The sequence below is a fragment of the Salvelinus sp. IW2-2015 genome, linkage group LG31 (genome assembly GCF_002910315.2).
Source record: "Salvelinus sp. IW2-2015 linkage group LG31, ASM291031v2, whole genome shotgun sequence".
Taxonomy (NCBI): Eukaryota; Metazoa; Chordata; class Actinopteri; order Salmoniformes; family Salmonidae; genus Salvelinus; species Salvelinus sp. IW2-2015.
Genome location: NC_036870.1, coordinates 9,617,209 through 9,630,134, shown reverse-complemented (window position 1 = coordinate 9,630,134; position 12,926 = coordinate 9,617,209). Strand labels below are relative to the sequence as shown.

At 44.2% G+C, this 12,926-nt stretch overlaps 1 protein-coding gene across 1 annotated transcript; it reads left to right on the top strand.

The window, feature by feature from the left end:
• Positions 1-507: 507 nt before the first annotated feature.
• On the top strand, positions 508-11,687 carry LOC111955883 (death domain-associated protein 6). Its single transcript, XM_023976233.2, has 11 exons — positions 508-616; positions 1,354-1,610; positions 2,013-2,381; positions 2,586-2,717; positions 2,884-3,000; positions 3,307-3,538; positions 4,773-4,942; positions 5,156-5,327; positions 5,432-5,996; positions 6,107-6,239; positions 10,559-11,687. The coding sequence occupies exons 1-11, from the start codon at positions 529-531 to the stop codon at positions 10,616-10,618; spliced, it is 2,295 nt and encodes a 764-aa protein (XP_023832001.1). The 5' UTR covers positions 508-528; the 3' UTR covers positions 10,619-11,687.
• The last annotated feature ends 1,239 nt before the right edge of the window (positions 11,688-12,926 follow it).

The window sequence follows — 12,926 nt, the reverse complement described above, 5'->3', positions numbered from 1 at the left end:
TCACTTAKTCCAAATGAAAGACACATTTTTATGTTAATGCTATCAATATGTATCGTATGAGTCTCAGAAACACAAAATAACGAATTGGTTTAGGTAAATGCACTATGCAGAAATCGCTCCGCCATTTCATGGTTGCTAAAATTCMAATAGTTTCAGTTTWTGTGATTAAACAAGCAAGTATAATGTAGAAAATCATTTTACCATCTATTCTTAAACCGTTGTGAAATATATTTACCATAACAAAAAATATTGTATTTTCAGCTGTTTGAAGCTGGTGTMCAAAACCGAAAGTAAAAACTTAAGAACGAGAAGCATAGAAATAGCGCACATAGAACAMATCTAGCACTTCTTAAACTTGCTTTCAATGAAGAATGACAGATCCATAACACACATTTATATGTGAATTTGGTCGGGTCGACCAAAAATTGACATATACAGCTTTAAACAAGCTGACGGGCAAATGTAGACAATTTGGACAAAACACCTGACATGTGAAACTAGAGTAAAGTGAATGGCCAATGATCGACGATGTTACTGAGCGACAACCAACCAACAACCAATGGTAGGCTTGAATGTTCCCGAGCTCTTCGSGGCGAGACATTTCGGTATCAAGCGGGTAAGTTGARTATCATTGTTTTGTCCATAGCTAACCGTCTAACCACGGTCTTAAAACAGTAGCTATATTATATACATCTGRATTTCATACATAAAGCTAGTAAAAGTATTTGTTTACATGTTGTCTTTGTCATACCCCTACCATTTTACCTGGAGAGATTGGCGCTTTCCTGAGCAGCCAGCTAACATTAGCTTGTTGCTAACTGAGGTTAGCTAGCTAGCCAGCCAACAAGGAAACAACAAACACAYCAGTGGTGTTTGGAGTGTTTTTGCAGTAAACAATCTAGTAAATGTGTTGGTTTTTTTCTGACAAGTTTCGACCAGCTCAAATCTTGTTTAATCAAAAAAATACTTAGTAAATGAACTAGTTAGCAAGAGTCCCAGACGTTAGCTTAGCATGCTAGCTCACGTTACTGTCTGAACTGGCGGTCAGTGTCTGTTTTCGTTGTAGATAAGCCTACAAAATATTAACAATGTTTGTTGTTATAACATTTGTTTTAAATCGTGCTGGTGAAAAGGGWCAGGGTGGAGTTTACAATGGATAATAGGTAGTAGTGGTGTTTGTGCCTGATACTGTGTAATTTTGTAAAAATGGTTGACCATAAATATGATAAAACTTTGAAAGGCGTAATCATTGTATTGGATAGACTCACTAAACCAGATMGCATGACAGTGGTATGTTAATTTTGAATTTGCCCAAGGCATCATTTTGACACTGTTGTTTTTGCCTTCCCTCAGCAAAGAATAGTCCCTATCTGATGGCGGTTGCCTCAGCAGCAGTGATGGACAGCATTGTAATCCTTGATGATGATGATGATGAGGAAGAGGAGAGGCCTCAACCCTCTTCCTCCACCTCCTCTAAACCCTCAGCCAATCATCGTACTCCCCCCAAAATCCAACAGCCCGCTCCTACTCACATCACCCAATCTCCTTTTGCCACAGTGAAGAAAGAAAGCCATGTTCTTAAAGCAGAGAACCAGAAGCTATTTACTGAGGTAAGAGGGTACATGGATYGATGGTGGAGATGTTTGGTGCAGTCACATTACAAATATGTCAGTGGAGCTGCAACACTGGAAAGCACAACTACGGCTGTGGCTTTGAGTCTTTGCAGGCTATTAGTCCATCGCGATCATGGAAATCATAACGAATTTGTGCGTGACCCTTTCGAATTTGGGCCTTCCCACATCACTCTTAATCAGTGTTTTTCAAATCCCATAGTTTTGCAGGCTTTTGCTCCATCCCAGCACTAACACACCTGATTATAACTCATCTTTAAGCCCATGTATTTAGCAGGAACAAAAGTCTGCACCAACCCTGTGTCCCCCCCAGTGGAAAGATTGAAGAACATTCTTCTAAACCCTTCTCCCTCGTTCACTCCCCTCCTTCGCTTTGTTCAGTTTGTAGAGTACTGCTCGGCCCACACACAGGACTGCCCCGAAGTCATGACCTTCCTGCACGCCAAGCACTCCAAGGCCTCGCCGAGCTTCCTGGCCTCGGTGGAGTTCCGCAACACGCTGGGCCGCTGCCTGACGCGCGCCCAGGCCCGCCGCACCAAGACCTTTGTCTACATCAACGAGCTGTGCACCGTCCTCAAACAGCACTCGGACAAGAGGAGGCAGACTGTCGTGAAGGTGGAGCCTACCGCCGCGGAGAAGAAGGAGATGAAAGAGGAGAGGGAAGAGGAGGCACAGACAGAGGAGCTACCGTCTACCTCGGGGCAGCAGGAAGAGGAGGAGAAGAAGACGAAGAAGGCTTCCCGGAGACAGGTCAGCAGCACCAAGAATAGTGTCCATGACTTCTCTATAGCTTTATTCCTCTTCTGTCCAAAGTGTGCACTTGGTCACCCTCAAGGGTTTAAAAGCATTGATTTGGTGTAGATTACTGTAATGTTTTGCATCTGATAGTTCATCATAAGGAGCAATGTGCCAGGCATATCTTCATATCTCGCTCTCTCTCTCTCGCTCTCTCAGATTGCGTACCTGGAGAACCTACTAAAGATGTACAATGATGAGATCCGGCGGCTGCAGGAGAGGGAGCTGAGTGTCAACGAGCTAGAAGAGGAGGACTCCAGCTACATCCAGGAGCACAAGCTCAAACGCAAGGTCAGATCACCGAGGCCTATTGGTTCCAATGGCTCAGTTGGTTGGAGTGTGACGCTTGTAACYCCAGAGCTGTGGGTTTGATTCCTGCTTGAGCCACATACTAAATGTGTTAAATGTACATGACTTTGATAGATAGAAGCCACTGAAGTCCTCTCTCTCCTCTCAGATGATGAAGATCTATGATAAGCTCTGTGAGCTGAAGGGCTGCAGCAGTCTGACAGGCAGAGTGATCGAGCAGAGGATCCAATACAAAGGGACACGCTACCCTGAGGTCAACAGAAAGGTAACCAACACATTGTTTATTGACAACCCAATGCTTTTTGACCACTGCTTATTTATGTTATATAGACTATGGATGAAAATGAGATTTAAAACTAACCCCAGTATGAGATCAAATCGAGGAATAAGAATAAATGGGTAATAAATGCATGAAAACAATAACCATTCAAATTTTATTGGTCGCATGCAGATGTTATTGCGGGTGTAGCGAAATGCTTGTGTTCCTAGCAATTGATTTGGCTGTCCTTAGTGTTTGCTCATGGCGATACAGTACACTGACCCCTCCTCCTCCTGCTCTCCCCACCCGCAGATTGAGCGTTTCATCAACAGTCCCGAGGCCCAGCTGAATCCCCCCGACTACACAGACATCCTGCAACATATCCGCCGGGCCAACGAGCGCCACGGCCTCAACCTCAGCAAGAAGCAGCTGACCCAGATCGCCCAGGACGCCTTCCGCGAGACCGGCAACCGCCTGCAGGAGAGGCGCCACCTCGACATGGTCTACAACTTCGGCTCGCACCTCACAGACCTCTACAAGCCCGGTAAGAGAGCGTAATACACACACCTCTACATTCCTGGTTGGAGCTGTGTGTTTCCGTCTGTGCGATGTCTGTCTTTCTGTGTGTAAGAATAAAGAGAATTTCACACTAGGCTGGAAATTTCCAGGGACCTTACGATACGATATTATCACTATACTTAGGTGCCGATTTAAAATATGTATTGGGATTCTCATGATTCTATATGTATAGCGATTCGATACTGTGATTTATTGCGATTCGATGTTTCCAAACATATTGCTCACCATGGGTGTGTTTGTAAATTCGCTCTGGCTATCTACTCAGATTTCTGAGCACTCTCATCTGAGCGTGCCAGAGCGCAGAATAACTGATGAATTCACGAACGTCGGCAAAAACGCGTAATTATATTGTTGCCAGCAGCACAGTTACAGTCACCAACACTCTGGATAACATGAAAACAGCCTAACCAMCTCTGCTAGGGGGAGTAAAATGGTCAGTGAGCTGTTCCCACATTTGTGTCTGGAAGTAGCTAGCCAACGTTAGCCAGTTAACGTGGGTGCTTGACTGGCATTGTGAGGTCAGAACGCTCAGATCAACCCTACTCCTCGGCCAGAGTGTCTAGTGTGCGCTCTGAACGCTCCGAGAGCGAAARGCTCTGAATTTACGAACGCCCTGAGGGCACTCTGGCACTCAAGATTGAYTTGACGAACACACCCCCATACACARTAGGGCGGCAGGTAGCCAGCCTAGTGGTTAGAGCATTGGGCCAGTAACCGAAAGGTTGCTAGATCGAATCCCAGAGCTGACAAGGTAAAAATCAGTTCTGCCCCTGAACTAGGCAGTTAACCCACTGTTCCTAGGCCGTCATTGTAAATAATAATTTGTTCTTAACTGACTTGCCTAGTTAATTAAAGGTAAAAAAATATATATATATAATGTGTGTATGTGTACTCTCGGATCAACCCTACTCCTATCTATATATGTATGTATGTATGTATGTATGTGTGTGTACACACCCCATATATATGTCTGCTGCAGAGAGACAAGAGCCATAAATTAGAAAAATTGTGTGTGAAGCTGTGAGAACCTGGTAGTTGACACACAATTACAGAAAGAGTGACACCAGTATGCTGCTTTGTGGATATCAGGTTGGATGTGTGGGAATTATTTAGGAAGATGGACTAAGAAGTCACTAACTCTCTCACCCCCCCCCCCCCCCCCCTCTTTTTTTTATTTCATTTTTGTCCACCCATACCAGCCACTGACCCTGCCCTGTTGGATCCCACGTTGGCCCGTAAGCTGCGCTCTAACCGGGAGGTGGCTCTCTCCAGCCTGGAGCAGGTCATCTCCAAATACGCCCTGAAGCAGGACGACACCGAGGAGGAGGAGAGGGCTAAACGGATAGAGAGGGAGAGGCAGAAGAAAGAGGTAGGAGGAGGAGAAAGGTGTTGAAGGAGACCAATTTACATTTTAGAAATGACTGGAGATGACATTTAAAAAATAAATGTTCTGTAATTCTGACCTGTTATAGTCAGCCAACGCTTTTCCACGTCTGCTTTTAAAATACATGGTATTTATTTACATAAATGACTATATCTGTCACCACTCACTGACTGTTTTTTCTGTGTGTGTCAACGGAAGGGTCAGTCATCGGCGCTGGAGGCCACCACAGCCGATGACAATCCCCTGAAGAAGGGAGAGGATGGTGAGGGTGAGGAGCAAGCTGAGGAGGAGGAGGATGATGAAGACGACGAGTCGTCTGATCCAGACATCGAGGAGGAGATCCAGGCCAGCAAATCACAAGCAGGGCCAGGTGATGAGGATGATAATTTGCATCTACACAGCACCTTTCTCAAATTCAGTGTTTTAACCCGGTTTATCCTGGTTTCAACTGATTTGGGTTTTCTTTTTTTTCAGAGGATGATGAGGAGGACAACGAGGTAGAGGCAGCAAACGAGAGTGAGAACGAGGTGGATGGTGGGAGTGACGGAAACCAGGATGGAGGAGAGGAGGAAGAGAACGCTGAYGTGGACAAAGACTCCGTGATAAGTGGAATCAGCCCCATTTCCCGGGGTGACATCCCACAGATRTCCTCCTTAGTCGACGAATCCCCCACAGACAGCCCCAGCCAATCAGAGGCGATGGAGGTAGACAAGGGGAACGAATCATCCAATACCAACCTGACAAATGAGGACATTGTTTCCTCCAATCACATTTCAGCTGTGTCCATAAGCACTAGTGTGGAAACGAAGGACTCCTCAGCTTCCCCCATGGCGGCGAATCAGGTCTCTTTGCCACCATCACCGGTGCTGATTTCGACCAATGAGGACTCCTGCACGGTCATCACTGAGACGAGGTCAGCGAATTGCAGCCCCAGGCCACCCAGTCCCAGAGACACCTCCAGAGGCAGGAAGAGAAAGAGGAAAGAAGAGGTGAAATCCAGGAAGTCTTACAACGGGGTTCTAAGGCACCACAATGGGAGGTAAGGCTGTAGCATCCAAATTAATGATGGGGGGYAAAAATCTGTGGAGATGCCTATCCATTTTCAAATGTGGAGACTTGAATGAATGAATTCTCTCTGTTCGTATGCAGTGACCGTGACCTCCCTCTGGACATGGACGTGGTGACCAGTAGCCCCCTGCAGGCGGACTCCACCAGYGCAGACACTCCCACCCAGGAGATGGTCACCAGCTCCCAGTCCACCCCGCCTCCCAAGAAAAACAAGGTGAGGGTAAATGACGATTYCTGATGTTTAAGTATCATGACACTATACCTTTTTTCCACGTATACGCAGCATATCAAACATACAGTGCATTCGYAAAGTATTCAGAKCCCTTGACTATTTCCACATTTTGTTACGTTACAGCCGTWTTCTAAAARYGATMAATGTATTTTTTTACCCCATCAATCTACACACAATATACTCCATAATGACCAAGCGAAAACAGGTTAATTTAAATAGAAATACCTTATTTACATAAGTATTCAGACCCTTTGCTATGAGACTCGAAATTGAGCTCAGGTGCATCCTGTTTCCATTGATCATCCATGAGATGTTTCTACAACTTGACTGGAGTCCACCTGTGGTAAATGAAATTGATTGGACATGAGTTGGAAAGGCAGACACCTGTCTATATAAGGGCCCACAGTGGACAGTGCATGTCCAGTGTTTCCGCTGCACTCAGTTTAAATCATTGCAGCAACATGGAACATGAACTAATATTTCTGCTGAGGTGCATTTTGAGGATGCTAGAACATTCCACATGTCCTTTTCCTCTGCAAATAAAACAACCCCATAGTAGAACAGCTTATATATATATATATCTAAATATTCCTCTTGTGGCACATTCATGTTATAAGTGCTATAGGGAGGGAAACATGCATTCTGACAAASAGTCAATGCACAACAATTCTTGCAATCGCGAAAATAAGTCGTTTTAATGGCTTTTGCTAAAAAGAGGGGTTTCCCAGCTTTCCATTCTTACTTTCTTTATTTCTCAACTCCTAAATATGCTTGAACTTTTAAACCCATAATTAAATTTAAAAAAAATCAGAAGCACGTTACCGCTCTGCAATTGGGGCTAAATGGGGCTAAATGTAACACCGGTCAATTGTAGAGTGACTTGGGGTACAACGCCTATTTACGTCAAAATAATTTTTCTGGATTGACTTAAAAAATTGTAATGAGACAGAAAATATTTTGGTTGATCAAGAGTAGTGGAACCCAGGGGGGAAAAGTGACGAAGTGGTTTCTGTGAGYAGTACAGGCAGGGGGCTTATTACCCCGGGTGGCAAGTTACCCCAACAGGTAGACCTACAGAATATTCTGTGTTTATGCAAGTTTTTTTGGGGACATACAATTAATCAATATGATAATAACTAGTTAAAAGAAAAKATTTGAGATCTGGCTAATGATTAGCCCAATAGGGTAAATGCAGGTAGGCAACACCATGCTTCAGCCTACTTTGCTGCATCAGTTGGGCTACAGTTGATTATGTTTATTGCTAATAGCACACCTGATAATATGGACCATGCATAGGCTATATACTGTACATGGCCCAATATGTTAATTCTTTTACCAATGTGTTATTGGGCTAATTTCTGGAGGTGGAAATTCTATTTTAGATGGTGTCAGCATACTTATTTTCATTCATTTTGGAGTAGAATGTCCTTTTTAAAAAGTTACCAGATCTTAGTTCCTCAGTCCTTCTACATAATAATTATGAGGGACCCCTTCAACCAGCTGACATGTCAGTGATTCTCTCGTTAACACAGGTGTGAGTGTTGACGAGAACAAGGCTGGAGATCACTCTGTCATGCTAATTGAGTTCGAATAACAGACTGAAAGCTTCAAAAGGAGGGTGGTGCTTGGAATCATTGTTCTTCCTCTGTCAACCATGGTTACCTGCAAGGAAACACGTGCCATCATCATTGCTTTGCACAAAAAGAGCTTCACAGGCATGGATATTGCTGCCAGTAAGATTGCACCTAAATCAACCATTTTATCGGATAATCAAGAACTTCAAGGAGAGCGGTTCAATTGTTGTGAAGAAGGCTTCAGGGCGCCCAAGAAAGTCCAGCAAGCGCCAGCACCGTCTCCTAAAGTTGATTCAGCTGTGGGATCGGGGCACCACCAGTACAGAGCTTGCTCAGGAATGGCAGCAGGCAGGTGTGAGTGCATCTGCACGCACAGTGAGGCGAAGACTTTTGGAGGATGGTCTGGTGTCAAGAAGGGCAGCAAAGAAGCCACTTCTCTCCAGGAAAAACATCAGGGACAGACTGATATTCTGCAAAAGGTACAGGGATTGGTCTGCTGAGGACTGGGGTGAAGTCATTTTCTCTGAATCCCCTTTCCGATTGTTTGGGGCATCTGGAAAAAAGCTTGTCCGGAGAAGACAAGGTGAGCGCTACCATCTGTCCTGTGTCATGCCAACAGTAAACAATCCTGAGACCATGTGTGGGGTTGCTTCTCAGCCAAGGGAGTCGGCTCACTCACAATTTTGCCTAAGAACACAGCCATGAATAAAGAATGGTACCAACACATCCTCCGAGAGCAACTTCTCCCAACCATCCAGGAACWGTTTGGTGACGAACAATGCCCTTTACAGCATGATGGAGAACCTTGCCATAAGGCAAAAGTGATAACGAAGTAGCTCGGAGCAAAACATCGATATTTTGGGTCCATGGCCAGGAAACTCCCCAGACCTTAATCCCATTGAGAACCTGTGGTCAACCCTCAAGAGGCGGGTGGACAAACAAAAACCCACAAACTCCAAGCATTGATTATGCAAGAATGGGCTGCCATCAGTCAGGATGTGGCCCAGAAGTTAATTGACAGCATGCCAGGGCGGATTGCAGAGGTCTTGAAAAAGAAGGGTTAACACTGCAAATATTGACTCTTTGCATCAACTTCATGTAATTGTCAATAAAAGACTTTGACACTTATGAAATGCTTGTAATTATACTTKAGTATTCCATAGTAACATCTGACAAAAATATCTAAAGACACTGAAGCAGCAAACTTTGAAAATTTAATATTTGTCATTCTCAAAACTTTTGGCCACGACTGTACAACTTTCTGCAGCACTCCAACAATCAGTCCATTATGGCAGAGGGGCCAGACAGAAGCAACTCCTCAGTAAAAGAAGCCACTCCTCCTCAGGCCGCTTGGAGTTTGCGAAAAGGCACCRAAAGGACTCTCAGAAACAAGATTCTCTGGATGGCACTAAAAATTGTCAAAGACTCCAGCCACCCTAGTCATAGACTGTTTTCTCTGCTACCGCACGGCAAGCGGTGCCGGAGTGCCAAGTCTATGTCCAAGAGGCTTCTAAACAGCTTCTACCCCCAAGCCATAAGACTCCTAAACAGCTAATCAGATGGCAACCCAGACTATTTGCATTGTCCCCCCCCCCATCCTCTATGCTGCTGCTACTCTGTTATTATCTATACATAGTCACTTTAACTCTACATGTACATATTACCTCGACACCGGTGCCCCTGGACATTGACTCTGTACCGGTACCCCTTGTATATAGCCCCGCTATTATTTACTGCTGCTGTTTAATTATTTGTTATTCTTATCTTACTTTTTTTTWAAGGTATTTTCTTAACTGCATTGTTGGTTAAGGGCTTGTAAGCATTTCACTGTTGTATTCGGCGCTTGTGACATACAATTTGATAAAACCAAGATTGAACTCTTTGGCATGAATGCCAAGCCTCACGTCTGGAGGAAACCTGGCACCATCCCTACGGTGAAGCATGGTGGTGGTAGCATCATACTGTGGGGATGTTTTTCAGCTGCAGGGACTGGGAGACTAGTCAGGATTGAGGGAAAGATGAACGGAGCAAAGTACATAGAGATCCTTGATGAAAACCTGCTCCAGACCTCTCAGAACCTCAGACTGGGGTGAAGGTTCACCTTCCAACAGGACAACGACCCTAAGCACACAGCCAAGACAAAGCAGGAGTGGTTTCGGGACAAGTCTCTGAATGTCCTTGAGTGGCCCAGCCAGAGCCCAGACTTGAACCCTATCTAACATCTCTGGAGAGACCTGAAAATAGCTGTGCACCAACCTAACAGAGCTTGAGAGGCTCTGCAGAGAAGAATGGGAGAAACTCCCCAAATACAGGTGTGCCAATGTTGTAGCATCATGCCCAAGAAGACTCGAGGCTGTAATCGCTGCCAAAGGTTCAACAAAATCCTGAGTAAACATTTCTAAACTTGCAAACATTTCTAAACTTGTTTTTCTTTGTCATTATGGGGTGTCCAACTTGTAAGTCGCTCTGGATAAGAGCGTCTGCTAAATGACTTAAATGTAAATGTAAATGTATTGAGGGGGGGGGACAATTTAATCAATTTTAGAATAAGGCTGTAATGTAACAAAATGTGGAAAAAAGTCAATGGATCTGAATACTTTGAATACAGTGTGTGTGTGTCATGCTCTTGCTCCACTGCCGTGACATATCACCAAACATTTTTGTGGCGAAGTCACTTGTGTACACTATACAAACCTCTTACCAATCTCTACTTTGTGTCATTTTCAGGTCAACGTGGCAACTCAATGTGACCCYGACGAAGTGATCGTCCTATCGGACTCGGAATGACCTTTTCCCCAACCCTACTGGGTGTTCAGGCTTCCCATTGCTAGCCTGGAACCAGGTCTGTTTATGCTGCACAAACAGATCTGGGACCAGGCCATCCCATTACTGCCTCTTGACTTCCAAACCAGTGCCTGCTAATGTGAACTCTTGAAAATGCACACATTTTCAGACGGGAGAGAGCAAACTTTTCATTACAAATTGAAACTGGCAATGGACGTGGTAGTTTACCACCAGTGTTTACATTTTGTATTTATATGCCAATTTTTGCCCAGCGTCTGGATTGTGTGAGGAGGGAGCAGTATCACGTCAGGTTATTTTTGTATTTTAGCTGTAAAAATATTGTTTGTCAATCGTTTTAGGTGGGTGAATGAATGGGTGTCTGTGTTTGTATTCTAGAATGCCGGCAATAGAAGATYAACCAGCGGAACACCGGAGTACTGTATCTTAGATTTTATACAGAGCCAATACACAACCTACACGTCCAACTGTCAGTGTAATCATGGATCATTTGCTGTGTGGTTGCTGTGTCCACATAGTGCAACTTAKTGGCCTGAACAACGCTATTTCTACCAAGTAGTTACAAGAGCAACTAAGTGGCAGATTGGCCGATTGTGTTCAAGATGCCAAATGAACACAATTGAGCAGATGCATTGACGTAAACGGCCAGGTACAGCTTTGCGTTAACGTGAAATGTAGTGCAGTGTCCTACTTTATGCAGGCATAACCCCCCTGAAGAAATGTTCACATTGACTTTGCAGAAATAGCTGGGTTCATGCTGATGGGTGTTGTAGGGGAAGTCCATCTCGGCATGTAGTAAGCAGGTAGGTGTTTAGGTTGATTTGCATCAAAGGAACGTTCATAACGCCTCTTGCTTGAGACTGCAAACGGTGGTAATGATTTAATCAGACTCATTCATTTTCAATCCTCCCTAAGACACTTTGATTGGATTCTGTTGTTTTGACCAATTCAAGGTTACGGGGAAGGTCACTTAATTGTTATCTAATTTTCCTTTTAGTACACTGAGAAGCAAAGATCACATTTCCTTTTAAATAAACTTTGATAATAAATGAAAGTGCTTTGTGGTAACTCATTTAAAGCAATTAGGTAAGTTGTCCTTGCAAACAGCCCAACGTTGAACATGGCAGATAGATATGCCATGAATAAAGCCGACGTGATTACTAATTCTACATGTCAGAGATGCATGTTTGTTCTACATACCATATTTCTATCTGAACGTTCCAAAACGTCCCACTGAACACTCCACAGGTGTTTTGTGGGTAAAGGCATAGAAAAACATGAATTGTACATTTGGAAATGCGAAAACAGATTACAGAAATGAACTTTTTATTTGATTTAACTTGGCAAGTCAATTAAGAACAAATTCTTATTTACAATGACGGCCGACCAAGAGGCAGAAGGCCTCCTGTGGGGATGGTGAATAAAAAAATGTAGGACGAAACACCACAACGCTACATAGAGACCTAAGATGACAACACAACGTGGTAGCAAAATGACAACACTTGGTACAAACACGAAGGATAKGGTAGAGGCAACACATCACGCAAAGCAGCCACAAGAGTCAGTAAGTGTGTCCATGACTGAGTCAATGTAGAGATTGAGATAAAACTGTCCAGTTTGGGGTTTTTGCATCTCGTTGCAGTCACTAGCTGCAGCGAACTGAAAAGAGGAGCGACCCTGGGATGGGTGTGCTTTGGGGACCTAGATCCAACCCTTTTTTCCCCTTCCATTTTTGCCAAAAATGACATACCCAAATTTAACAGAATGTGACTGGCAGAACGGGTGCTGTATGTGGAGGATGAGGGTTGCAGTAGGTATCTGAGGGGAGTGAGACTTAAGAGGGTTTTATAAATAAGCATCAGTGATGTGTCCTATAAGGAGCCTTGGTGGCAAATCAGATGGCCAAATGGTAAAGAACATCTAGCCTCGGGAGCACCTTTACCTGATGATCTATAAATTACGTCTTCCTAATCTAGCATGGGTAGGATGGTCATCTGAATCAGGGTTAGTTTGGTAGCTGGGGTGAAAGAGGAGCAATTACGATAGAGGAAACCAAGTCTAGATTGAACCTTAGCCTGCAGCTTGGACATGTGCTGGGAGAAGGATAGTGTACTGTCTAGCCATACTCCAAAGTACTTGTATGAGGTGACTACCTCAAGCTCTAAACCCTCAGAGGTAGTAATCACACCTGTGGGGAGAGGGGCATTCTTCTTACCGAACCACATGACCTTTGTTTTGGAGGTGTTCAGAACAAGGTTAAGGGCAGAGTAAGCTTGCTGGACACAAAGCTTTG